Source organism: Pelophylax lessonae (assembly GCF_965119305.1).
Source record: "Pelophylax lessonae genome assembly, chromosome: 5".
NCBI classification, from domain to species: Eukaryota; Metazoa; Chordata; class Amphibia; order Anura; family Ranidae; genus Pelophylax; species Pelophylax lessonae.
This window is the reverse complement of record NC_138772.1, coordinates 417,964,228-417,991,761: the sequence shown is the minus strand read 5'-3', so window position 1 is coordinate 417,991,761 and position 27,534 is coordinate 417,964,228. Positions and strand designations below refer to the sequence as shown.

The 27,534-nt window shown below is 43.6% G+C and overlaps 1 protein-coding gene across 1 annotated transcript in view; it reads right to left on the bottom strand.

Annotated features, from left to right (window-relative positions):
• The window catches only part of LOC309556272 (chloride channel protein C-like), a 299,799-nt gene extending 272,651 nt beyond the window's left edge, over positions 1 to 27,148 (bottom strand). Inside the window, exons 1-2 of the mRNA XM_082258707.1 lie at positions 26,989 to 27,148; positions 5,302 to 5,344 (exon numbers count right to left, since the gene is read on the bottom strand). Of these exons, the coding sequence (XP_082114833.1) occupies positions 5,302 to 5,344; positions 26,989 to 26,998 (53 nt within the window). The 5' untranslated portion in view covers positions 26,999 to 27,148. The remainder of the gene's footprint in view (positions 1 to 5,301; positions 5,345 to 26,988) is intronic.
• Positions 27,149 to 27,534: the final 386 nt, after the last annotated feature.

Sequence of the window (27,534 nt, the reverse complement as noted above, 5' to 3'; positions counted from 1 at the left end):
AGTCCATATATCCACGTGACTGGTGCATATGAATCTTCAAAATATATGTGGATAAATGTGATGTTAATTCAAACATAAAAGTCCATTTATCCACGTGGCTGGTGCTTAAATCCCACCACCATCCAAGTTATATTCTTACCAGACGGAAATGGTTAAGTGCAAATAGCTCCTCTTAAGTGACCTCCTATGTTGTGACAGTGATTTGGTGCTCCACTGCACTGCATTTCATTTCCTGAGTACCTATCACATTTTTGAAGGCCCTGGAGCACCAGGACAATGGAATTACCCACAAAATTACCATATTTTGGAAAGAAAACACCCCGATTTATATTCTACGAGGCATAATGAGTCTTTTTTTCCACACGTTTTTGGAAAATGTGGAAAGAAAATTAAAACTTTTTTTTTTACACAGTTTCCATATCAGAGCCACTGCTTTCTACTGGCTCATCCGAGTCTGATGAAGAGCTTTTCCCGCTACTCTCGTCTGACATACTCTTGAGTATATGTAAAGCCTCCTCGCTGCTAAATAGTTTTTTAGCCACATGGACAGATGTGCTCAGATAACCCCTGGGAAAGATGTGTCAGCTGTGTGACAGATGTTGATCACTGGGATGTGGCAGATGTTGACTGGGACAGATATGGCAGATCATGGTCAGATGTGACAGATGTTGACTGTAACAGATGTGGCAGATCACAAACAGATGTGGCAGATGTTCACTGGGACAGATGTGGAAGATCATAGACAGATGTGGTAGATCAAAGACAGATGTGGCAGATCACGGACAGATGTGGCAGATGATCATAGATGTGCCAGATGATCACGGATAGATGTGGCAGATGATGTGCGCCAGATGATCATGGGCAGATGATCACAGATAGATGTGGCAGATGATTAGACCAGGTGTGGCAGATGATCACTGGCAGATGTGGCAGATGATGTGCGCCAGATGTGCACCAGAAGATCACAGACAGATGATCACTGGCAGATGTGGCAGATGACGTGCACCAGATGTGTGCCAGATGATCACGGACAGATGTGGCAGATTATCACATACAGATGTGGCAGATTATCACAGACATATGTGGCAGATTATCATGAACTGATGTGCCAGATGATCATGGACAGATGCGCCAGATGATCACAAACAGATGTGCCAGATGATCACGGACAGATGTGCCAGAAGATCGCGGACAGATGTGCCAGATGTTCACTGTAACAGATAATTTTACTAGGACAGATGTGTGACAGGTGTTTTCACTGTGTTGGGGACACTGTTTTGGGGACACCAGCTGGGTGATCAAAGTGTAAAAAGCAGTAAAACAGCTCAAAACTCATTGATCCTGGCTAGCAGAACAGATCTTCTCTTTTTCTCCTTACTGACAGGCTCTGTGTGAGGAGAAGCAGAGCCGATCACTGTTACAATGGCTTTGTTGACATTACATAACGGCTGTGATTGGACACAGCCGTCATGTGATCAGGAGGGCCAATCACAGAGCCCTCCTGCCAAGCAGTGTTTTGCACTGTGCCCGGGGGACACAGGCACACTGGGATTGTGCAGCTGATCGGGCACGTGGGTGCACAATCTCCCCCCTTCTGAAGGACTTCAGGAATGTCGACTCAGAAGGAGGAAGCTCCCACCCGGCCCTTTATGTGCATTGGCCGAGTGGGAGGAGGTTCAAATGCATAGTAGACGCTTTGTACATGTCAGTGCTGCTGCAGCAGTTTCTGTACATCAAAGAGATTAATTTTTTCAGGATTAGGGCACCATACCACCCCCCCCCCCATTAAAAAAATAGGACAATTTTGAAGGCAAGCTTAAAAAAAAAATAATAATAAATATGTTATACTTACATGCATTGTGCAGTGGTTTTTGTGTCCATTCACACACAGTCACAGCTTGGCCCGTGCGATTGACAGCAGTGGGAGCCAATGAGCAGGGAGAGTCACCGGAGAGCCAAGGCTCTACTGCACATCGCTGCATCTAGATCTGGGTCAGGTAAGTATTGGGGGGTTGCTGCACAAAGGTTTTTATACCTTCATGCATTCCTTTGAGCCTTTACAACCATTTTAATATTTCTCTTTAGGCATTTTTTAGCATTGGCACATGTTCCCCAGGACATTCCCCCCACCCCCACCTCTCTCCTATGCTATGCTATTTTATTTTGTTGACACCCCCTTACTTATTAGCCCAGAAAATTGGAATTTTTAATTTGACAGATTCGACTCCCATTGATTTCAGTGGGGTTTAGGTTTGGCATCCAAACTTCCTTGAAGTTCATCAAATGCTTTTTATAACGAACACAGGACAGGTGAACCCAGTATAAAAAACTTTAAAAAAATTAAGGTATTCAACATGCATACCCCCCAGGATGGACATGCATATGTAAAAAAGACAACTGCTTAACACATTGTTGGTATTGCCACACACACACACACTGGAAAGAAGGGAATAATTCTAGGGCCATTTATGATTAACTCTATCAGGTTGGAGCCAAACTACAGTTGGATGGATGCAAACACATAAGCTCATTGTAGAACAAAGAAATGTATTCTTGAATGTATATTTAAATGTGTTTAATATTTCAACGGTTTAAACTCTAAATAGGTTAGTAGATTTATAGTTGAAACCTATTGCCCCCCTCATCTGATCTATATATTGTTAACTGGAAATAAGAATTATAGATTGTATGTAAGAAAAAAAAAATAGTTTGATATTCAAGAATAATGAAAAATGTTTTTATAAATAAACCTGTGCTGGTCAGGTGTAAAGAGTGTAAAGACATGCTGAAAAGTAAGAATGCTTTTAAAACTATATATTTTAATTGTTTATTTTTATCAATTTACAAAATGAAAAGTGAGCGAACAGAAGAAAAACCCTAAACCCAATCAATATTTGGCGTGACTACACTTTAGCTTCAAACCAGCGTCAATTCTTACACTTGCACATTTTGTACAAGTGCATAAAGTCTGGAATTTTATAGGGTTAGAGTCAGATGTGTGAATACTAATTATACCAAGCAGGGACTAATGATCATCAATTTCATATGTACAGTAGGTTGAAACAGTCATTAACTGAAACAAGCTGTGTAGGAGGCTTATAACTGGATGAGGTACAGCCAGACTGCTACTAACTAAGGTGCGGTTGTGGAAGACAGTTTCATGTCACAGATCATGCACCATGGCAAGGTTGAGCACAGCAACAAGACACAAAGTAGTTATAATTGTAGCAATGCCCCCCTGAGGGCTGCTGGTTGATGGGTGTTCCTCAGCACTCCCTTGACCCTGTGAACTGACCAACCCACCTGACACTCTAGGTTCGGACATTTCAAGTATACCTTTTAAGAACACACTGACACAAATGGGATAACGTTTTGCTATTTTTACTTAAAGGATAAGCAGGTACGACTTTGAGATAAACAGGTACAACTCTATCAGTCAGTCGAATCCCACCAAAGTCAGTGAAATTCAGCAAGACTGATATAGATATAGGTGTAAATAGCAAATAAAGAAAATAAAGACCAGTACTAACACAATATTATAGAGCTGTGAACAATGAGGGTTAACCCTTATAGCACTATTATAACTATTGCTCAAAGTAAGAATTTAGGATTAAACTAAGGCTGAGATTATTCTGACTAATAGCTATAAAGTAAATTAGACGTGTTCCCTTTAAGGTGTTACTGATATTAAACCCCTTCTCCTAGCAAGGCCTTGCTAAGTCTTCACCGGCAGTTGGAGCTCTTATCGCGTTCCAATGTGATATTTGTAATCCCAAAAGAAATGAAATATGCAATACTGTCTGCGGTCAGTGTGTTCATGGAAAAAGGATTATACTTGTGGTTAGGATTTCACTCAGGCACCCTTCCTTTCTCTGATGTCCATATGTGAGGATTCTGCAACACAGGCAATGCACTATCCCTCGCTCCTGTGTCTGGGAGTTATCAATACTCAGCTGCCTTGGTCGATCTGCCTGGCCTCCACTTGCTTCCTCTTCAGCACCACTGGATCAGCCACCGCAGTGTAGCTATTAGCATCCGCTCTGCTGAGAACTAGCAGAAACCAGTGGGACCCAGGTACATCAATATACTGTCTGGAGAAGTCTGGCCAGATGTGGTCTTTATGGAAGCATTGAGCCAAAAACTCATACCTCTGATGTGGAAACAAGGCAAAACGACTGAACTATGCATGAAAACATAGGAACTGGATGCAGAAAAATGACAGCAGGTGCTCTGGACTGATTAGTCAAAATTTGAAATATTTGCCTGTAGCAAGAGTCAGTTTGTTCGCCAGAGGGCTGAATAGCGGCATAATAATGAGTGTCTGCAAGCAACAGTGAAGCATAGTGGCAGTTCCTTGCAAGTTTGGGGCTGCACTTCTGCAAATGGAGTTGGAGATTTGGTAAGGATGAATGGTCTCCTCATGCTGAGAAATACAGGGAGATACTTATCCATCATGGGAGGCCTTTGATTGACCCCCAAAATTTTCTGCAGCAGGACAATGGCCTCAAACATACAGCCAATGTCAAAAGGAACTATCTTCAGTGTAAAGAAGAGCAAGGAGTCCTGGAAGTGATGGTTTGTCCCCCACAGAGCCCTGATCTCAACATCATTGAGTCTGTTTGTGAATAAATAAAGAGGCAGAAGGATTTGAGACAGCCTACATTTACAGAAGTTCTGTGGTTAGTTCTCTAATGTTTGGAACAACCTACCTGCCAAGTTCCTTCAAAAACTGTGTGCAAGTGTACCTAGAAAAACTGTTTTAAAGACAAAGGACGGTCACACCAAATATTGATTTGGGTTGGATTTCTCTTCTGTTCTTTTAACTTTCCATTTTGTTAATTGCTAAAAATAAACCATTAACACTTCTATTTCTGAAAGCATTCCTAATTTGCATCATTTTTTCACACCTGCCTAAAACTTTTGCTCAGTATAGTACATATATATATATTTATTGTTATTATACATTTATAAATCAAATTAAAAAAGTTGCAAAAAAAAGATAGATATTACCTGTTAGTGAGCAGTAGGAAGCCTTAAAGGATGACTAAACGGAATGTTTGTAAAAAAAAAAAAAAAAAAACAAACACACTTTTGGGATACTGCTTATCTTTTTTTCTAAAAAAAGCCAAATTATTTTTAGAATTATTCCTCTAAATGTCACAACAGATACACATATGAGCTGTTCCATGCACCTGTTCTGTGATAGCCACTATTTTAAGGTTAGCAGCACTTTGTACATCTGCCTGCCTATCTTAATACCTGCTTTATAGTTCATAATTTGTGGTTCTTAGTTCAACTTACTGGTGTGAGTCCTTGATTCGCCTGTATCCAGACCTCCAGCATACTGTAATGAAAGAAGATTTTGACAGTATATTATAACAAAAAAAGCACATTTTTCCATTGAGTATGTACAGAATTTATTTGCGATAAGCTTTAATGTCAAAACTGTTTTGTTTATGATAAAGTAGAAAATGGTTAAAGCAGTATTAAACCCAAAAGCAAACATTTATTATATTGCAGCATTCGTTTCCTTTTTTAGTCTTTCTTTCTTCTATTTTCATCTGCTGATCTGGCCAGTAAGACTGTTGTTTTCAAAAGAACAAACTCTCTTGCAGATGTATCAGTTAAAGGAATGAGACAAACCATTCAACACTGACAGTGGTGCTTACAATGATCAGCTTCATTTATTTCTGAAAAACCTTTATCCCAAAAGGGAAAAAGGTGTTTGCTGTAACATATTACAAAGTGTTAGCTGGAGTTAAGCTTCGAAATATTAGTGTACAGTGGTGATCGAAAGTTTGGGCACCCCAGGTAAAAATTTGTATTAATGTGCATAAAGAAGAAAAGGAAAGATGAAAAAATATCCAAAAGGCATCAAATTACACATTAGACATTCTTATAATATGTCAACAAAAGTTAGATTTTATTTCCATCATTTACGCTTTCAAATTAACAGAAAACAAAAAATTGGCGTCTGGAAAAGTTTGGGCACCCTGCAGAGTTAATATCTTAGTATCTAGTATCACAACTTGTAAACGCGTTTTGTTGCCAGCCAAGAGTCTTTCAATTCTTGTTTGAGGTATCTTTGCCCATTCTTCCTTACAAAAGTCTTCCAGTTCTTTGAGATTTCTGGGCTGTCTGTCACGCACTGCTCTTTTAAGGCCTATCCATAGATTTTCAATTATGTTGAGGACAGGAGATTGTGAGGGCCATGGCAAAACCTTCAGTTTACGCCTCTTGATGTAATCCCCCGTGGATTTTGAGGTGTGTTTAGGATCATTATCCATTTGTAGAAGCCATCCTCTCTTTAACTTCAGCTTTTACTTCTACTCGTGAGATGTTCCCTGTGCCACTGGCTGCAATACAACCCCAAAGCATGATTGATCCACCTCCATGCTTAACAGTTGGACAGAGGTTATTTTCATTAAATTCTGTGCCCCTTCTTCTCCAAACGTACCTTTGCTCATTCCGGCCAAAAAGTTAAATTTTAACCTCATCGGTCCACAGAACTTGTTTCCAAAATGCATCAGACTTGTCTATATATTCATTTGCAAAGTTCAAACGCTGATTTTTGTGGTGAGGATGTAGAAGAGGTTTTCTTCTGATGACTCTTCCATGAAGACCATATTTGTACAAGTATCTCTTTATAGTGGAATAGTGTACCACAACTCCAGTGTCTGCCAGATCTTTCTGGAGGGATCGTGCAGTCAAACGTGGGTTTTGAATTGTTTTTCTCACAATCCTGCGAGCTGTTCTGTGTGATATTTTTCTTGGTCTTCCAGGTCTTGCTTTACCTTCCACTGTTCCTGATGACATTTCTTAATTACATTCCGAACAGAGGATATTAACATCTGAAAACGCTTTGCTATCTTCTTATAGCCTTCTCCAGCTTTGTGAGCGTCAACTATTTTCAGTTTCAGTTTTCTAGACAACTGCTTAGAAGATCCCATGGTGCTGATTGTTGGGGCAAGGTCAGATTTTCTTTGTTGTATATGTGTACTGGTGAGTGGACATACTGGGTGCCTTTGCTGTAATACAATCAGCTGGGCTTCCATTATGCCCCCAATTACCTTTCAGGAGGGATGGGCCACCTCCAGGCTCACCTCCCCACTATCTATCCATTAGCTTGCATGTGCTCCCACTGTGGAGACTCTTTAAAATTCATTAGAGTTAGGACTGCAGGTAACAGGGAGCCTTGACGTGGCCCTGCAGCTTTCACATGCGTTTGCAAATGTGTGCTAACTAAACCCCTGTATTGACGCAAACTGTTAGACAGGCCAATTTGGTTGGTAGGCAGACTGGTTGGCAAATTGAACTGGGAATTTTATCTTTGTTTGTTTCATGTGCGTTGCCCTTCCATGTGTTCTTTGCTATGAAGGCCAGTTATAGGTGGGGGCAGAGGCCATTTTCTTTGTTGTATATGTGTACTGGTGAGTGGACATACTGGGTGCCTTTGCTGTAATACAATCAGCTGGGCTTCCATTATGCCCCCAATTACCTTTCAGGAGGGATGGGCCACCTCCAGGCTCACCTGCCCCCTATCTATCCATTAGCTTGCATGTGCTCCCACTGTGGAGACTCTTTAAAATTCATTAGAGTTAGGACTGCAGGTAACAGGGAGCCTTGACGTGGCCCTGCAGCTTTCACATGCGTTTGCAAATGTGTGCTAACTAAACCCCTGTATTGACGCAAACTGTTAGACAGGCCAATTTGGTTGGTAGGCAGACTGGTTGGCAAATTGAACTGGGAATTTTATCTTTGTTTGTTTCAAGGTCAGATGAGTCTGGGCATTTAAAACCTTTGAGATTGACATCACCTGGTCTTCCCAGATGATGATTAATTTGAGAACAATCCATGACACTGGCAGGTCTCAGCCTTGCAAAGGGGGCAGTGCATGCTATAAATTCTGCAGGGTGCCCACTTTTGCAGACGCCATTTTTTTGTTTTTTGTAATTTTGAAAGTGTCAATGATGGAAATAAAATCTAACTTGACATATTATAGGAATGTCTAATCTGTAATTTGATGCCTTTTGGAGATTTTTCCATCTTTCCTTGGCTTCTTTATGCACATTAATACAAATTTTTACCTGGGGTGCCCAAACTTTCGATCACCACTTTATCTAAATCTGCTATTACAGATCTTACACTATTCCCTCACCCAGACTGACAATTCTGCTGTCCAAATGTGCCATCCTTTGCTCCTTCACCCAGAGTGGGGGCACTCAAATACAGGAGGTGTGTTATTGGTCAGATCACTGGGTGAAAACAGAGGGAAAAGCCTAAAAAAAAAACAACTAATTCAGCCACCACATCTAAAGAAGTAAAATACAACATATAACATTTTTGGTTTTGGGTTTAATACCGCTTTAGGGTCACTGTCTATTTTTTTCTCCCTGCCTGTGTCCCATTGGGAAGATTTACCTTCAAGTCCTGTGCTGGAAAATAAATAAAGTGAGAGGAAATCTGTGCAAAATGAAGGATAATCCATGCAAAGACATCAACGGAACAGATGTCAACACTGTAAGAATTACCTTCTATTGCTTTTCTGGTGATAACTGTAAAATGTTATATTCCCCAACACCTTCTGTCCCAATGACAGCAGTCATGAAAATGATTAGAGAGGATGGATCTCTACAGCAGGGACACAGAAAGCAATAAAAACCTCAGGCCTCCTTCACACGGCCGGATGACTGGGTAGCCAGCAATCGGTGGCCACTAGCTGCTGGCTACCACAGCCCGTCTCCACCCTCAGCAGTACATCTGCGGCGGGTGGTCAGCAAGAGGTTAACTGACCTATTAGATATTCATCATACATGGATATATACTTATTGTATTTATTTTGATATTTTGTTTTTGTACATTTTTGTCAGCCGTGGCCTTTTGCCACTTGAACACAGTTGCATCACTGCAGTGAGATTTTGAGATTTTTAATGTCATTGATTACAAGAAAAAATAATGTAGCGGGGTCTCCCATTATACAAGTTCTAAAAGACTGCTGTTTGACATTTGAGAGGAACTCGGCTCCATCTAGTGGCCAAAAGGACACATTGCAGCGGCTATGGAATTTCTTTTGATGTGATTTTCCTTTCAGGAAGTTGAGCAGTCTTCATTGCCCATAGTGCTTTGAGAGTACCAGGGTGCACTGCTGCACCGCACAGCCTTCTGGGGGAAGCTTTATAAAGGAAGTGAGGAGCCAGGCTCACTCTCTTGGGAAAGACACAGTGAGACAAGCAGGATGCCAGCGCTGTGGGCTGATGCTGCATGCTAGGCCGAAACTCCTGGGCCTTAAGTGACTAAGTTGCAGTGTTTCATCTCCAGTAGAGGATCCCTCCTGGAGGTCCCATCGATGTTCTACAGAGACCAGACTCATCCACCCCAAATACCTAGTGCGGCTGGTGACAGAGGCCGGAGACTGAGATCGCAGCGGAGGCTTCCTGGGAGACAGTCCTGTTGGTGAGAGGGCACCTGCCCAAAAACTGACTCTATCTATCAAAGAAGTAACTTTAGTCAGGATTAGCCTTAGAGTAGTAGAAGGCAATATACCAGGTGGCCCAGTACATCTCTCACAGAAGTTTTACCGCCAATCCTGCACAGACACCCCGCGGTGATTACTAACTGTTTGCTGCCATTCTCTCTATTGATCACCCATCCTCAATGTAGATTACAAATCGCGAGTGCACCAACGTTGCTAGCGAAGATATAGAGAAGAAACAGCGGACTCAGATAGGTCTGACTGTCTGGTACTGTGTCTAACTGAATGCTGAGCCTTATTTCCAAAAGTATAATAGTGATTAAGATGGTGGTCCTATAGGCTCTGAGACATTTCCTGAAACAATTAATGTGCCGTTGAGGAGTGATATCACAGTATTTATCTTATCTTTGATTAATTAATCAGTATATCCTTTTACAAAGTCATATTTTACTGTATCGAAACTGTTTATTTGATTTACAGTAAATAACTTTCCTGTTTAAAAGCAAGCTTGTGTGTGGTCACCTTGTATTACCCAGAAGGACTGCAGCTGGAGAGAGGTAACAGGTCATTATTATTTATTGAAGTGTTATATTCCAATCTGTGTAGCCATTTGGTATTCCAGTCCTATTCTGGGTCAGTTGTGCCTAGGGAGGGTTCGAGCCAATTCTGTGGGTTGTTAGGCAGGACGTAGACCCAATAATCTAATCAGCAGCTCCTGCGGGGGTGGTGCTACACGTGGGGGCTCGTCCGGGATATCTACAGTCCTGCAACACAACCCTCTCAGCCACAGAATCCCCCTCAACGCAGAAATGGATCCTACCGCTGCAGCCGAGTGGTGCAGGGAAGAGAATGTCGTAGTGGAAAATGGCCTGGTGGTTGAAATCAAGGGAGAGGTCTGGACTGAGGAAAAACTTCTCCCAGTTTTAAGGGCACTGTCCACAGACAGGAAAATTTGGGTGACTGACATAAAGACAGACACCACCGTTCCACACACGTATGCATTGTGTGAGTGGAGGAAGGGGGTCCCTGATTACTTTAAGGGAACCAGTGTAAAGACTACTGACCAAACAGAACTTTTCTTAATACATCCAGAAGTCCTTACTGAAGGTCCCTCATCCACCACTCCTGGGGGATCCAGCAAAGAAAAAGGTGTCCAAGAAGGGAGTCCAGAGTCACCCCCTTTGTCTACCTTTAGCTCAGAACTGTGTGCTGTTCTCGGGGAAATCGTAGCAAAATGTAGTAAGGACTCCCCAAACTATCTGATGACTGGATATAGGAAGCTCAGGACATTCTCTGGGAAACAGCCTGTGCCTTCGACAGAAGATGGGTTTGAAGAGTGGTTAGATACCGCCACTCAGGTTTTGGAAGAGTGGGAGGCACCAGAACAGCACAAGAAACAGAGAATCACAGAAAGTTTAAGGGGACCTGCACTAGAGGCCGTACGTAATCTCAAGCTAAGCAAAAAGAACTGTACTGCACAGGATTATCTAGACATTCTACAAGATGTATTTGGTCGGACGGAGAATGTGGCTGAACTTCTTTACCAGTTAGACTACTGTTACCAAGAAGAGGAAGAGAAGTTGTCCGAATTTATTAGACGCCTGGATAAGATCATCCACCAGATCTTGTTAAAGAAAGGGATAGACCCCCGGAAGGTAGATGAGACTCGTGCACGGCAGGTGCTGAGAGGGGCTCAACCCTTAGATCCCATTACCATACTGTTGCGAACTCGCCAAGATGGTGGCATTCTGGAATACCCTGACCTGATCCGAATGGTCAGAGAAGAAGAGGTCATGTTGGACAACAAGAGGAAGAGTCGGCAGTTTGACTCAACTGCTCATGTCAAAGTGATAAGTGCAAAAGAAAGTGACTCGCAAGTTGAACTCCTAAAGACCCAGGTGTCCCAGTTGATAGAAATGGTGTCCATCCTGACTAGTCAGGCATCTACTCTACCTGATGGGAACGCGTCAGAGAAGCCGGATAAACCTTCTAACCTTAGAGTAGACCTGGAACCGAGACCTAGGAGATCGCTAACTTGTTTCAACTGTGGGGGAGTAGGACATGTTAGAGGAGTATGTCCCAGCCCAGGAAATGTCGCCTCAGAACCTCGCAAGCCAGCGGAAAAACTTCAGAGAGCACCCGTGAAGGAGTCGACCGGGTGCCCGCCAGTTTCAAGGGAATCCAAGAGACTCAATGATTCAGGGAATCTGAGTCAGGGAGTCAGATCCAGGTACAACGCCCCTAGTTCTATACTCCAGGCTACTGAGAGGAGGAAAATCAATGCACACCGGGCCCAGAGGGGACTGAAGTCCAGAAGAAAAAAAAAGAAGAAAAGAGCCTGGGTGCAGAGAACTGAATCAGACAACAAGGCCACTTCAAGAGAATTCCCAACTAACTTGGTCGGGCCTTCCCCTGTAGTCTCTGTCCAGGTAGAAGGAATTTACACAAGAGCCCTCCTTGACACTGGGGCTCAAGTGACTCTTCTGTATAGAGACTTCTATGATAAACACCTTACCCATCTACCTCTGCAGAAGTTGGAAGATCTGGAGATATGGGGTATCGGGACTCAAGGTTTTCCCTATGACGGGTATCTGCCAATCAAGTTGACCTTTGACCCATCAGTGGCTGGTGAAGCTGAAACCTTCGACACCCTAGCGGTGGTCTGTCCTCGTCCGCCAGGGGCCAACAAAAGCTCTCTCATCGTAGGGACCAACACTGACCTAGTAAGGCGCCTCCTGACACAACTGGTCCAGGGACAGGATGCTCCAGCGCCAAGGATTCACCCCATGCTACGGCAGGCCTATCAACGATTAGTATTGGAGCAAGAGACTCCTGCAGAAGGAGTTGGAAGACTCTGGAAGTTGGACAGAACGGAAAAGGTCTTGCAGCCAGGAGAGGTGGCTTGTCTGAAAGCTTCCGTTAAACTCACATGGAAACAGCCGGTCCCTTTTATCATCTTTGAATCAGGTCCACAGGAAGAGGAGAGAGGGATAGAAGTAATCCCTGAAGTGATCCCTTTGAAGGTGTTACAGAAAAACCATGGAAGGGTTTTAGTGAGTGTCAGAAACACCTCTACTACACCGGTGAAGGTACCGGCCAGAGTGCTGTTGGGCCAAGTTAACCCGGCTACCCCAGTTGTCCCATCTGATCTTAAAGAGGAGGAAAGGGGTGAAGTTATCATAGAAGAGCTCTGCTCTGGAAACGCTGCCCTCCCACCGGAATGGGTGAAGAGGGCCAAGGCACAACTTGCTCGATGGCGAGGAATATTTTCTAGGGATGAGTTCGACGTGGGATGCGCCAGGAGTGCCACTCATAAGATCCGCCTGAGTGAGGACAAACCTTTCCGAGAAAGAGTCCGGCGAGTTCCCTTAGGTGACTTAGAAGATCTACGTCAGCAGCTGGCGGAACTCAAGAAGACTGGGGTTATTCGAGAATCCAGGAGCCCATATGCTTCTCCGATAGTGGTAGTCCGGAAGAAAAACGGATCTCTGAGGCTTTGTATCGACTACCGAACCCTGAACAGAAGAACCATCCCAGACCAGTATACCACTCCTCGAATCGAAGACGCCCTACAGAGCCTGTCAGGGGCAAAGTGGTTCAGTGTGATGGACTTAAAGAGTGGGTATTATCAGATCCCCATGCACCCTGAAGATCGGGAGAAGACAGCCTTCATCACCCCTGTGGGGTTCTTTGAGTTCAATCGCATGCCTCAGGGGTTGTCAGGGGCCCCTGCTACCTTCCAAAGGCTGATGGAAAGGACCGTTGGAGATATGAATTTGATAGAGGTACTGGTATACTTGGATGATGTTATCGTGTTTGGCAGAACTTTGGAAGAACACGAGGAGAGGTTGGAAAAGGTCCTGAAGAGGCTACATGAAGAAGGCCTGAAACTTTCTCCTGAGAAGTGCCAATTCTATCAGTCCTCGGTCCATTACCTGGGCCACATCGTGTCTGAAGAAGGGGTGGCCACCGACCCGGACAAGCTGGATGCTGTCGCCTCCTGGCCGAGACCTACAAATGTGACCGAACTTCGGTCGTTCCTGGGTTTTTGCTCCTATTACAGGAGGTTTGTAGAGGGGTTCGCCAAGATTGCCCGACCCCTCAATGAGTTACTAAAGAACGAAGAAGATGACGTTCCTGAACTGGTCAAGCCAGTGAAGTCCACCATGGGACCCCGGAAGGCCAAGGAGTCCATCCAGGATCAGTGGACCCCAGAATGTGAAGGGGCTTTCATTCAGTTGAAAAAGAATCTAACCACTGCCCCTGTGTTGGCCTACGCAGACCCCACGAAACCATATGAACTACATGTCGATGCCAGCCGAGATGGGCTGGGTGGGGTACTCTACCAGGAACATGAGGGTCACCTGCGACCCGTAGCCTACGTGAGCAGGAGTCTACTACCTGCTGAAAGGAATTATCCTACCCACAAACTTGAATTCCTGGCCTTAAAGTGGGCAGTGGTCGACAAACTGAAAGATTACCTGTACGGAGCTGAATTCATTGTCAAGACGGATAATAATCCCCTTACCTATCTGTTGACTACAGCCAAGCTGGATGCAACAGGACACAGATGGTTGGCTGCCCTCTCTAGCTTTAACTTCAGCCTGAAGTATCAGCCAGGAATCGGGAACAGGGATGCAGATGCCCTATCCAGAAGGTTGCATGCACCACACGAACCTGATGAAGAATGGACCCATTTGGCTCCAGAAGGGGTGCGTGCCCTATATCAGGGAACTGAACTTCGATCCAGAGGAGGATCAAGAGCCGAAGAGATTGGGGTTTTGGCTGTCGGAGTACCCAAATACTATTGCAGGGTGACCCAGGTTGAAGGGGAAGATTTACCCCGGCTGTCCAAAAGGGACTTGAGGAAGGAGCAGCTGGAAGACCCTCTGGGAAAACTTCTTTTGGAAGCCTTGGAGATCCAGCGCCCTGAGTTGCTTCTAACCGACTCTCCTCAGGGGGCCCGTCTGTTGCATAGAGAGTGGACCCGGTTACAGATCCGAGAAGGGGTGGCCTACCGAAGAGGCCCATCTGAAGATCTGGAGGAGAAGTGGCAACTGTTCTTACCAGCTAAATACAGGGAGAGAGTTCTGGCTGCTCTTCATGATAATCATGCCCATCTGGGACCTGAAAGAACTTTTCAGCTTGTCAGAGACAGGTTCTACTGGCCCTGTATGAGGGCCGAAGTTGAAGGATACTGTCATTCTTGTGTCCGATGTATACAAAGGAAGACTCTGCCACGTCAAGCAGCCCCAATGGGCCATCTGCAAAGCCAGGGACCAATGGAACTGGTGTGCATTGATTTCCTTTGCCTAAAGCCTGATCTGAGTGGCCAAGGGAATGTCCTTGTGGTAACAGACCATTTTACCAGATACGCCCAAGCATTCCCGACAAGGGATCAGAAGGCCTCTACAGTAGCCAAAGTTCTTGTAGAAAAGTTCTTTGTACACTATGGGTTACCACAACGCCTCCATTCAGATCAGGGGAGAGACTTTGAAAGCAGACTGATCAAGAGACTGTTAGATCTGTTAGGCATCCAAAAGACTAGAACTACTCCCTACCATCCACAAGGGGATGCCCAGCCGGAACGATTTAACAGGACTCTTTTGGACATGTTGGGGACTTTAAGCTCAGAGAAGAAACAGCATTGGGGCAAACATGTAGCTGCCATTGTGCATGCTTACAACAGTACTGTCAGTGATGCTACTGGATATTCCCCTTATCGTCTAATGTTTGGACGAGAGGCTCGGTTGCCAGTGGATTTGGCCTTTGGCATCTCACCCGATCACACCTCTTCAGCATCGCACAAGGGATATGTGGACCGACTGCGGAAGAGTCTGAAATCGGCCTATGATAAAGCTCAGGCCACATCTGATCAACGTGGACTGAGGAATAAAAGGAATTTCGACTTAAAAGTTCGGATCCAAGACTTGCAACCAGGGGACAGGGTATTGTTGAGGAACTTGGGTGTCCCGGGAAAACACAAGTTGGCAGACCGCTGGAAGTCCCAACCTTATGTTATCTGCAAGCAACTACCAAACCTCCCTGTGTATCAAATTCGGCCTGAAGGAAGTGTGGGTCCACTGAAGACTTGGCACCATTTACTGCCTCTCTCTGAAGCAGTTCGCATGCCTCCTATCGTAGATTCGTCAGAGACCCCTTCGACCTCTCGCCTGTCCAGACCAGTCACCAGATCTCAGTCGACACTCCCAGATGTGAGGGAGGGAAATTCTCCATCTGAAGATCTGGAAGATGAAGAGGAGGTACCTGACTGGATGTGGTCATCTCAGTTACCAGAACCCACACCTGCCTCCCTGTCTTCATCCGAATTGGCTGACAGAGGAACCCTTTGGGCGGAAGCCCCCGAATTCATACCTTTCCACATGCTTCCAGAAGAAGTAGTTGATGATGAAGATCCTGAGGAGGAGGTTGCACCTTTCTCTGAAGAAGAACTGACCGCTCTTGAAGCATCAGATTCCTGTGTGTTGGAACATGAGGAGGAGGACATTGAAGAATCCCCAGAAGTGGCTGGTCCTAGTACCTCTGAGATCGTGCATCCCAAAGAACAGAGGGAAAGAAGAGTCATTCACCCACCCAAAAGACTGACCTATAACCAATTGGGTGAATGCTCGGAAGAGGCTATCTTTACTTCCAAATGAACTCTTGATCAGCCTAGTTCTTCCACCGCAGATTTGGTGGAGGACAACCCTAGCTCACCCCCAGGCACATCTGTACAAGCCACTCAAGTGTTGGGGGTCTGTGAACAGAATTACCTTCCCTCCCCCGACAATTGGTGGGAGGTTCCTATGTCGAACCTGTGTTGTAATATGCAGTTGTTAAGTTTGAACTCTGCTTATGAAAAGGAAGATGATTCCCTGTTATGCATATGTTAATGTTTTTTTTTTAGTGTACTGCCAACATATGCACTGGAGTACATGCTGTTGTCCTCTTTGGGGACCAAAGTTTCTCAAGTGGGGGGAGTGTGTAGCGGGGTCTCCCATTATACAAGTTCTAAAAGACTGCTGTTTGACATTTGAGAGGAACTCGGCTCCATCTAGTGGCCAAAAGGACACATTGCAGCGGCTATGGAATTTCTTTTGATGTGATTTTCCTTTCAGGAAGTTGAGCAGTCTTCATTGCCCATAGTGCTTTGAGAGTACCAGGGTGCACTGCTGCACCGCACAGCCTTCTGGGGGAAGCTTTATAAAGGAAGGGAGGAGCCAGGCTCACTCTCTTGGGAAAGACACAGTGAGACAAGCAGGATGCCAGCGCTGTGGGCTGATGCTGCATGCTAGGCCGAAACTCCTGGGCCTTAAGTGACTAAGTTGCAGTGTTTCATCTCCAGTAGAGGATCCCTCCTGGAGGTCCCATCGATGTTCTACAGAGACCAGACTCATCCACCCCAAATACCTAGTTCGGCTGGTGACAGAGGCCGGAGACTGAGATCGCAGCGGAGGCTTCCTGGGAGACAGTCCTGTTGGTGAGAGGGCACCTGCCCAAAAACTGACTCTATCTATCAAAGAAGTAACTTTAGTCAGGATTAGCCTTAGAGTAGTAGAAGGCAATATACCAGGTGGCCCAGTACATCTCTCACAGAAGTTTTACCGCCAATCCTGCACAGACACCCCGCGGTGATTACTAACTGTTTGCTGCCATTCTCTCTATTGATCACCCATCCTCAATGTGGATTACAAATCGCGAGTGCACCAACGTTGCTAGCGAAGATATAGAGAAGAAACAGCGGACTCAGATAGGTCTGACTGTCTGGTACTGTGTCTAACTGAATGCTGAGCCTTATTTCCAAAAGTATAATAGTGATTAAGATGGTGGTCCTATAGGCTCTGAGACATTTCCTGAAACAATTAATGTGCCGTTGAGGAGTGATATCACAGTATTTATCTTATCTTTGATTAATTAATCAGTATATCCTTTTACAAAGTCATATTTTACTGTATCGAAACTGTTTATTTGATTTACAGTAAATAACTTTCCTGTTTAAAAGCAAGCTTGTGTGTGGTCACCTTGTATTACCCAGAAGGACTGCAGCTGGAGAGAGGTAACAGGTCATTATTATTTATTGAAGTGTTATATTCCAATCTGTGTAGCCATTTGGTATTCCAGTCCTATTCTGGGTCAGTTGTGCCTAGGGAGGGTTCGAGCCAATTCTGTGGGTTGTTAGGCAGGACGTAGACCCAATAATCTAATCAGCAGCTCCTGCGGGGGTGGTGCTACAATAACATACATGTTATATTTACCTGCTCTGTGCAATGATATTGCAGTGAGCAGCCCTGACCCTCCTTATTAGGGGTCCTCCGCCTGAGTGTCCACTATAGGAAGCTGCTTCCCATGGGAGCACTCATGCAGGCTTACTCCCAAGTTGGGCTGTTTAGGGCTATTCAGATACACAGCATAGCTTGGCCCCATTTCCACGCTCTCTGTTCGCAGGCCAATGGCTGCAGCTGCTCTCAGCCAAGCCTGTGAAAGGAGAGGGGAGAAGAGTTGCTGCAGATACAGTGATGGATCTAGATCAGGCTCAGGTAAGTATTTAGGGGAGGCTGGGGGTGTGCTACTATTAAAAAGGTTTTTTTTACCTTAGCACAGAGAATGCATTAAGGTAGAAAACCTTTTACCTCTACAACCACTTTTAATGAGTCGGCCAGTTTCCTTGGAGGTGTATTATGCTGTGCAGGGAACTGGTGAGAGTTTACTCATTTATACTCATTTAGCAATACCACTCACTGCAGTAAAAAAAATGATAGGCCCCTTTCCCATGAGGGGGATTCCATTCTGATCAGCAGCGGATTAGCTCACAGATCGACTATGGATCGGAGCAGAGTGGGCGAATGACACATCTGTGTCTGCTCAGTTCCTGCCGAGCGGACATAGACAGAGCCCACTCTGCTCTATGGGTGGCCGGACTCCGCTGTCTTTTTACACAACTACCCTCCTATCTGCTTAAACAGAAGAGGACAGATCCTTTTATGTTTTTTTTTAGTGGACCCAATTGGACCTGGAGGTAGGTGGGTGTCAACAGACACTAATCTGTTAACAACCGCCTGTCCATAGGGATAAATGGACAGTCATGTGAAAGGGGCCTAAACCCTTTAGGCTCCTTTCACACTTGTGCGACTTGTCATGCGATTTGGGACTGCAAAATCGCATGACAAGTCGTTCTCCATTATTTCCAATGAGTACCATTCATATCTGTGCGACTTGAAGTCAAACCGACTTCAAAGTAGTCCCTGCACTACTTTGGCACGATTTTGATGCGTTTTGAGGTCCAAAGACATTCAAGTTTAGTCAAACTCGCATCAAAATCGTGTTGAAATCGCGACAACAAGGTTGCCGCAAAATCGCTGTAAGTTCGTGTGACTTTAAAGCGGAGTTCCGGGCACAAAATCGATCTTTTTTTTTGTGCCCGTCCGCTAGTTCTCCTTCACCTGTAAAGGAATTGGAAAGTTAGGTTTTTATTTTTTTTTTACTCACCTTGTACTTGAAGATCGAAAATACTCACCTCAGTGTACTTCCTCCCTCAGCGCCGCGGCTCCGCCGTCACTTCCTGTCTTGCAATGATTCCTGGGAGCTGAACGTCATCGCTCCCAGGAATCAATGCGACGGCACCGGCCCCGCTCGTCACTTCTGGGGCGACGCCGCATTCCCCTGCTAAACAGCTTCTGGGCATGCCCAGATGCTGTGGAGAGGGGCCGGTGCAGGCGCATTCTGGGAGAAGAAGACGCGGAAGAAGACGCAGAAGAGGACCGCGCCGGCTTCAGCTGCCCACAAGAGAGAGGGCAATGCTGTGGAAGAAATTTTATAAGTGAGTATTTCATCTTGCAGGTAAGTGCGAACCGGGACAGATCAGAGGCTAGCCATTGTGGAATGTACTAGCCCTGATTGTCCCGGGGGTATGTTCACTGAAAAATGTTTTCTGTGCCCGGAACTCCGCTTTAAAGTCGCACAAGTGTGAATGGGGCCTTACTGGGTAGTTAGATTTTTTGTATACACATGATGTTACATTTTATAAAGAATCAATGGATGTTTGTTCATTCTGCCCGCTGCTTGTCTTGTACTGCAGTACAAGAGTGTTAACCCATTATGAGGCAGCAAAGTTCTTTGTAAACACATTGTGAATATTATTTGTTCTACTGACTATTTGTTTTGTATCGCAGTGGAAAACTGGATAATACACACTATACAACTTGTTCAATTTCCTTTAGATGTAACTTCAACTATGTAGTGCAAGGGCCTGCCTGACTGCATACAAATTGAAATTGCATATTATATGGTTTTGGAAAATCTAAAGAAGATTGTATAGTGTGTATCCAGCTTAAGTGTCCTAACCTATTACAAGAAAGATTGGACTCTTATTAATATATTATGCTCTGTGAAGGATCATTGCTTGTTTATTCTGTTGGCCCCCATTATAGGATGGTTACTCTGCTTGAAGGTGTAACGCTCCATGTCTTGCAGAGAATTAACACGTATTTGTTTTTTTGACTAATAGTTTTTATAGTAGTTTACAGATGAGAAATTTGACAATACTGAATATAGTTTTGAAAAAAAAAAAAATGAATCAGCTCATTCATGACAGATCAGATAGGATCGGATGAAAATGAACAGTCGGTCTGTTTTCATCCGAGGTCCCATAGATGAGAGCGGGGATCTGACAAGTCCGTTTTATCACAGAGAGCGCAGACAGACCTGTCATCTGCCTGCTCAGAGGGAATTGGTGGTTCGATCTCCCGCTGAGCAAAACAGAGTCCACCGGGTGGAAAGCCCCTGTGAAAGGACCCTTAGCCACCAGTGGTGAAATGCATCAAGGAGGGTTGGTTTCAGGTGGAGACATCAATGTATGCAGTATTTTTTCTACAAATTAAACACAGAAAGAAGAGCCATGGGCATCCGCAGAAATTTTTCCAGGGGGGGGGGGGGCATCATTTTAAGGTCAGCCATGCTCGGCCCCTTTTCAACATTGTAATGAAGGGGAGGGACTTAGTCATTATTACATAAAGTGCAGGCATTCAAAAGTTTGGGAAACCTGATGCAAAAGCAAAGCTGACCCTCTCCGTTTTGGGTTTGTGCAGGCGGCGCATGCATACACGTGACGTCAGTACGTGCTGTGACGTCACGTGCCATGCCTCTGTGCACGGGGCCACAAATCTCCTCAATTTCCTTGCCCTGGGTTCCCCCTCTCCTGGAATGATAGCACTGGAGCCTGGGGCTGAGGACAGTGGTCCGCTCAACTGCTGATGTCAGTTATCATGCAGGCCGCGACTTTATTTTTAAAGGGCAAAAATAAGCTACTCTTTACCAGTTTTTAGAGCACTGATCGCCGCTCACGTGACCCGCCGCCTCTCTCCTCCTCTCGGCCTCTCCTCCTCCCCTCCTCCTCCACTCCCAACTGACGACAGCGGGGAATCCTCAGCCCCGCTCACTGCAGGCAGCTGTCAGACAGGGAGAGGAGAGAGCTGGCGGGTCACATGATCGGCGCTCTGGAAACATTTATTAAACAGATCAGACAGGATAGTTTAACAACCACTTTAAAGGGGAAGTTAAGATTCCAAGGGGGGGGCACTCGTCCCCCCATGCGGATGCCCATGAGAAGAGCTAAGCTTTGGAATGCGCTTATATCTTTTACCTTCATGCATTTACCTAGCATATCCTTTCAGTCCAAATCTTGGAGAGCAGGTTTAGGTTCATTATATATTAAAAAATGAGCATGGGATTTTCAGGAGGATAACATAGTATTTAAAATACTCTGGGGATACCAAAGGGTCTGTAAAATTATAATAAATTAAGTATGGTGTGGGATGTAATATAAGGTAACGCCTCAAGCATATCTACAGATCCAAGGTTATGACCCTCAGACAGAACTCAACTATACAGTAGATGTCCAAAATGTGAAGAAAAAGACCCCATTAGCACATTATTTTTGGTATTGTCCCTAGGTTATTCATTATTTGGAAGCAAATATTGGTTTATGCATCTAAGATCTGTGGCTATAGCATACCGGAGGACCCAGTGCTAGTAATGTTTGGTTATTGGGAGAGGGTGCCAATAGTACAGTTAGAAATGCAATACAGAATGGCTCCACATTTGTTTAGTAACAGCAAGAAGGTCCATTCTTAGAGAATGTCCTAAATCATTACCCCCAACCTCGGAAATGGTACAGAGATATAAAAAATGTGCTTTCTTTAAAAAAAATGCATCAAATAAAATAGGTGAAGGGGTTGGGGTGGGAGCAAAACTTGAAGAAATGGAATCAAGGACAGGAAAAAGCTATGTTATTGTATAAATGGGTTCATACAAGTTGTAAACCTTGAATGATTGGTGTTAGTATATTTTTTATCTTAGATTTTATCTTAGATTCTGAATTGCTGTCTATTTATGAATTACATTTAAACATTAAGGCTGGGTTCACACTAATGTGAATTACATGTGGGTGTCCCCTCATCCAATTTGCATGACAGGAGAATGTGAATGGCTCTCAATAGAGCCGGTACACACACCTTCAGGGCAGTTGAAAAAGGGTCCTGTGCGTCTTTGGCTCTGTTTCAGGGGCGAATACAGGCAAACATTCTGACCTAATCCGCACCTGAAACGGTGAACAGAGATGCACCGGACCCCAGACACGACCTTACGGCCACATCACCGCGAACCCAGCCTAAGGGAGAGTTTATATGGCAAAATGAACTTAAAAGAGAAGTATAGGTTTGATTTTCTCCCCCATGTATACTTACCTAGGTGGATGCAGCTTCAGTCCGATGCTGCATCTGTCCACCGGCGCTTCTACACTGAGAACCGAGAGATCAAACACCGCCGATCGTTCTGTTCTGACAGCTCCCCCAGCAGTGAGATGCTGACTGTCAGTCACAGCTCTCCGCTCTGCCCCCTCCTCGCTCACTGGAGTGCTGGGCTGTGGAGGGGCAGGGAACGGTCAGCTCAACTTCTCAGAGGCTCGTCGAGAGGCTGAGCCGGGTGTCAGTCCAGGCACCTGGCGGATCCTGACTCCGTGGCCATGATGACACAGTGCCTGTACCAACATCTGTGACGTCAGCAGAGAGCGGACTTCAATCTGGATTCTTGAGGTCCAGAGATGCCAGGACAGTACAAATATCCCCCAAATTACCCCTTTTTGGAAAGTAGGCAGTCTGAGGTATTTAGTAAGAGGCCTTGAGAGTTTTTTCAAGTAGTAATTTTTAATCACAAAATTTTGGAAAAAGAGGAAATAAAAAAAAAATGTTCTTGTACATACTGTCACTAGTGTAGTTAAGCGTTATATAACGGGTGTGGCGGTGATCAGGGACACATGATCACTTATTTGTATGTAACAAATAAAACATTTTTTTTTTTTTTTCAAATTTAAACAGTTTTTTTTTCGATTTTTTTTTAATAGTTCGTCTGTGTAGTGTGAGTGCGCCGACCACATGCTGTAATTGGTTAAGCATACCATGCCACGGACCGCTTGGACAGGGTGACGCTGTTTTCTTGTGGTAGGGTAAGGTTTGCTTCAGTGTGAGTGCAAAATGTGCCAGAGCACAGTCCTCTCCATAGAGTTCTGAAGCAGGGATCGCTGAACTAGTTAGCAGGGGAGTGGGCTCAGGAACCTTTATGCAACTCATTGATGAGTCTTTTTTTTTTTTTCTATTCAATCAGCATTTTCGATGGATGGGGGAATCCTCTTGCTGAGGTAGTGTACTCTGACAGTGGAGAAAATACACTGATCAGTACTGCTGGCTGTAGCCTGTAGTGCTGATCGAGTGTGGAAAATCTGAGAGGCTGCCCATGCATGGATCGAAATCTGGCTGGTCCCAGGGAATAATGTATTACTGGTTTCAGACCCCTTTCACACTTGTGCGACCTAAAAGTCTTGCGATTTTGCCACAATTTTGCAGTCATTTTGACTGGACTTGAAGCAATGCCTGTGTAATATTGAGGTCTATGGACCAAAAGTAGTTCAGAGACTACTTTGAAGCCGTTGCGACTTAAAGTCACACAGATGTGAATGGTACTCATTAGAGATCATGGAGTACAACTTGTTATGTGATTTTGCAGTCTCGAGTCGCAGGAAAAGTCGCACAAGTGTGAAAGGGGCCTTACACTTTTTTATTGTTCAGTGTGAGTGCAGACCAGCAGGGGAGTAGTGAGGGGGGGGGGGGGGAATCAGACTCAGGCATGGTTCAATTTAACCAGCCCCAATGTGATTGCACTCTTTATTAATTTGTGAACCATCCAAATATATAAATTCTGACTTAACCGCTTGCCGAGCGCTCCACGAAGATTTACTGCGGCAGGGTGGCTCAGCTGCGCATAATCATGTAGACACAGCGGGAGCCAGACCACGGGAGGAGCGGCGGCTTGCAGAGCCCTTCCCCCCCACAGTCAGTAAGCACAAACAGGCATACATTTAACCCTTTGATCACCCCCAGTGTTAACCCCTCCCTTCCAGTGTCATTTATACAGTAACAGTGTATATTATTATGTATATTATTTAGCACTGATTACTGTATTAATGTCACTGGTCCCCAAAAAGTGTCAAAAATGTCAGTTAGGGGTCGGTCTGATCTGTCCGCCGCAATGTCGCAGTCCCGCTAAAAATCCCGCTAAAAACATAAAATAAAATAAAAAGTCCAAAAATCTATCCCGTAGTTTGTAAACGCTATAACTTTTCAGAAAACCAATTAAAATATGCTTATTGGGATTTTTTTTTTTTTACCAAACATAGGTAGCAGAATACAAATCGGCCTAAACTGATAAAAAAAATTAGATTTTTTACATTTTTTTTATTGGAATGTTTTATAGCAGAAAGTAAAAAAAATTGTGTTTTTTTTTCAAAATTGTCGCTTTTTTATATTTATGGCGCAAAATCTAAAAACCGCAGAGGTGATCAAATACCACCAAAAGAAAGCTCTATTTGCAGGAAAAAAAGAACATCAGTTGTATTTGGGTACGGGGTTGCACGACCGTACATATTTTTGTTAAAGAAACGCAGTGCCGAATCGCAAAAAAATGGCCTGGTCATTAAGGGGGTAAAACTGAAGTGGTTAATAGAAAACATTATCGAACATGCTGCTAATTTTCTGTGCTAGTTTAGTTGATAGACAAAACATTCTCTTTCAGTCTGCGCTGGCCACATAAAGGGTAACTCCACTTTCATGGGGGAAAAAATTGCAAATTAAAAAAAATAATTTAGGGTATACAATTGCGACACAAGTTGACAGGATATCAGTACTCTACGATTCCCAGTCATCTTATGAGCCTCCCGGCTCCTTTGGTTTTTCCCTCCTGTCTTTTTATAATTATTTACAAGCAAAATACAGAGTGATGAACTTAAGCTCCAGATGAAGCATAATGCGAAACATGCTGAGTTGTATGAGCTCACACTCCAAAATCACATGTTCCTTATGATGACCGCATCTACAGATCTCCTTGGAGGATAGTGGTATCTGCCTGTCCCCTATGACGGACCTTGTGGATAATATCACAGATAACTATCCTATTTGTACATGCCTTTGTGCATTCGTTTATTAATTATTTGTGTTTTCTTTGTTTTTCGTTTCCTGTTGCTTTCTGCCACTGCATTGCCGGCATATTGTTGCCATATAGACTTTGTCTCTGTTTTTAAATTTTACAATAATAAATGTTTATTTTTTATACATCTCTACCGATAAAATCTACGTTTTTCCGAATAATTTTCTCAGCCTTATGTTAGGATGTGGCACTTTTTTACAATATATATGCACTCAGAAGACCGCCATCTGGTAGTGCATCCCTTTTTCATTAAAACTTCAGTGTGACAACATGAAAACAAATGGTGTGCTTCCACCCGACCATGACACCTAAGTGCCAGTATTCTCACCTAGTGAGTAATCAAATTTGCTTTGGATTACATTAAGAAATTATCCTTCATCAATGTTAGCTTAGTGGTAGTCCTTTTCAGTTAGTTTGGGTATCCTGTGGTAGTGGTCCCTTTAAGGCTCCCTCACACGTTCACTGTTTTGTGAATACATTTTTCTGATGATTTGATATATGTGTATTACAGACTATTTGTCTTTACCAATGAGGTTATTGTTTTTACCTTTTGGCTTGCACAACACCAATCTATATATATATATATATATATATGTATATGTATATATGTGTATATATATATATATATATATATATATATATATATATATATATATATATATGTGTGTGTGTATGTATGTATGTATGATGTATGTATATATATATATATATATATATGTATGTATGTATGTGTATATATATATATATATATATATATATGTGTGTGTGAATGTGAGTTGGGGACCTTAGGTTGTAAGCTCCTCGAGGGCAGGGACTGATGTGAATGTGCAATGTATATGTAAAGCGCTGCGTAAAATTGACAGCGCTATATAAGAACATGAAATAAAAAAAAAAAAATATATATATATATATATATATATATGTATATATATATATATATATATATATATATATATACATACACAATATCAACTAAATGTATTACAGTGCTGCTGTCCAAGGGTGGCTTTGTTGCTCCTCCACAGATTTAGGATCTTCCCAACTGGCTGCAAAAATTGAAAAACAGAAAACCAATGCAGCCACCACATTAAGAGCCGGTTCACACTTCTGCGTGTGCCGGGTTCGCATGTCATGTCGGAGCGCACTGCTCCGACATGACATGCGATCAGCTGTGCGGTGCGAGTTTAGCCATACAGTTTGTATGGCTAAATTCGCACCGCACCCGCAGCAAAGACGCACAGGAGGCATTTTTGCTGCCGCATCAGGATCGGATCGCACAGCGGTTCACACTTGTGCGATCCGATCCTGTGCGAACTGCATGATCGCACTGCGATATGCGATCAAACTGGGGGTGTCGTTAAGATTACATTGACACCCCCAGCGGATCGCATATGGCAGTGTGAACTGCCGGGGGTGCGTGTGCGATGCGGGAACAGGCTGCAAATTCGCAGCCTTCCCGCATCGCAATAGTGTGAACCGAGCCTTAAGCATTGGTAAGCTGCAATATATTACATATTTGTTTTTGAGTTTAATACTGCTTTAAGAAGAACAGAAAAATGGAGCCCTTTGAGGTATAAATATGATTCTAATCCATGAGAAATGTAGGCTCTTAATATAATAGATAAATAGACATTTGAACAAATACCAATTCCTCACCTATGTGATATTTATGTTTGTAAATGTAACAATTTTCAGAGAACATTATCTTAAAGTAAAGCAAATGCAATTCAAATTTTACAAAAGGCTTTCTAATTAAAAAAAGCAAACACAACTATATAAACCCAATAATTACAAGCCCAGCAAGGTTACTAATGACCTTTTCTACCCCAAGAACCTAGATAGCAACACAGGGGAGAGGTTGCTGGTATAAGAGCACGCTTCTATATTCAAATCCATCCACAAATAATATTCATAACATATCAACCAAAAGCTGCTATTATGGCATAATTACTGTTTTACGCTATATATTTTAATAATAGAGTTACCTGGAATCATGGTGCAGGAGGTAAAGTGCAGTTTGCTTCTTGTGCTATATTTCCTTTTAGAACTTAGTCCAGAGTCAACAAGACATTTTTCTAAGCTCCTTCTGTTGATCCATCAACAGCTTTACTGGGGTGACAAATAACTAAGTTTCATTTCATCCTGTTTAAAGTAATAACAATACAGCAGTGTAACAATGCTTTCCCGTCTAGTCTCTTTAGCTCCTCTCCCCAGGCTGTTCAGTTGGTGTTTTCCATCTCAATTACTTTGTAGTAGGTTGAGGTAGATGCATACAGTACTGCTGTTTTTGGTGTCAGATGTTTTTTTTCTGCAGCCAGTAAACTCCCCAGCATGTTATCCTATGTGTCCATGCACACGCAGGCTATAAAATTCTGAAAAATGCCAAAAAAAATTCTTTTATCAACGTTTTTGAGCCATAAGCTTTTGTGGGAGTATAGCTTTGCTAAAAAAAAAAAAAAAGCTAAAAAATGCTACAGCTGAAAAAAAGCTAAAAAACGTTGAAAAACACCAATGCTAAAAACCTGAAAAAC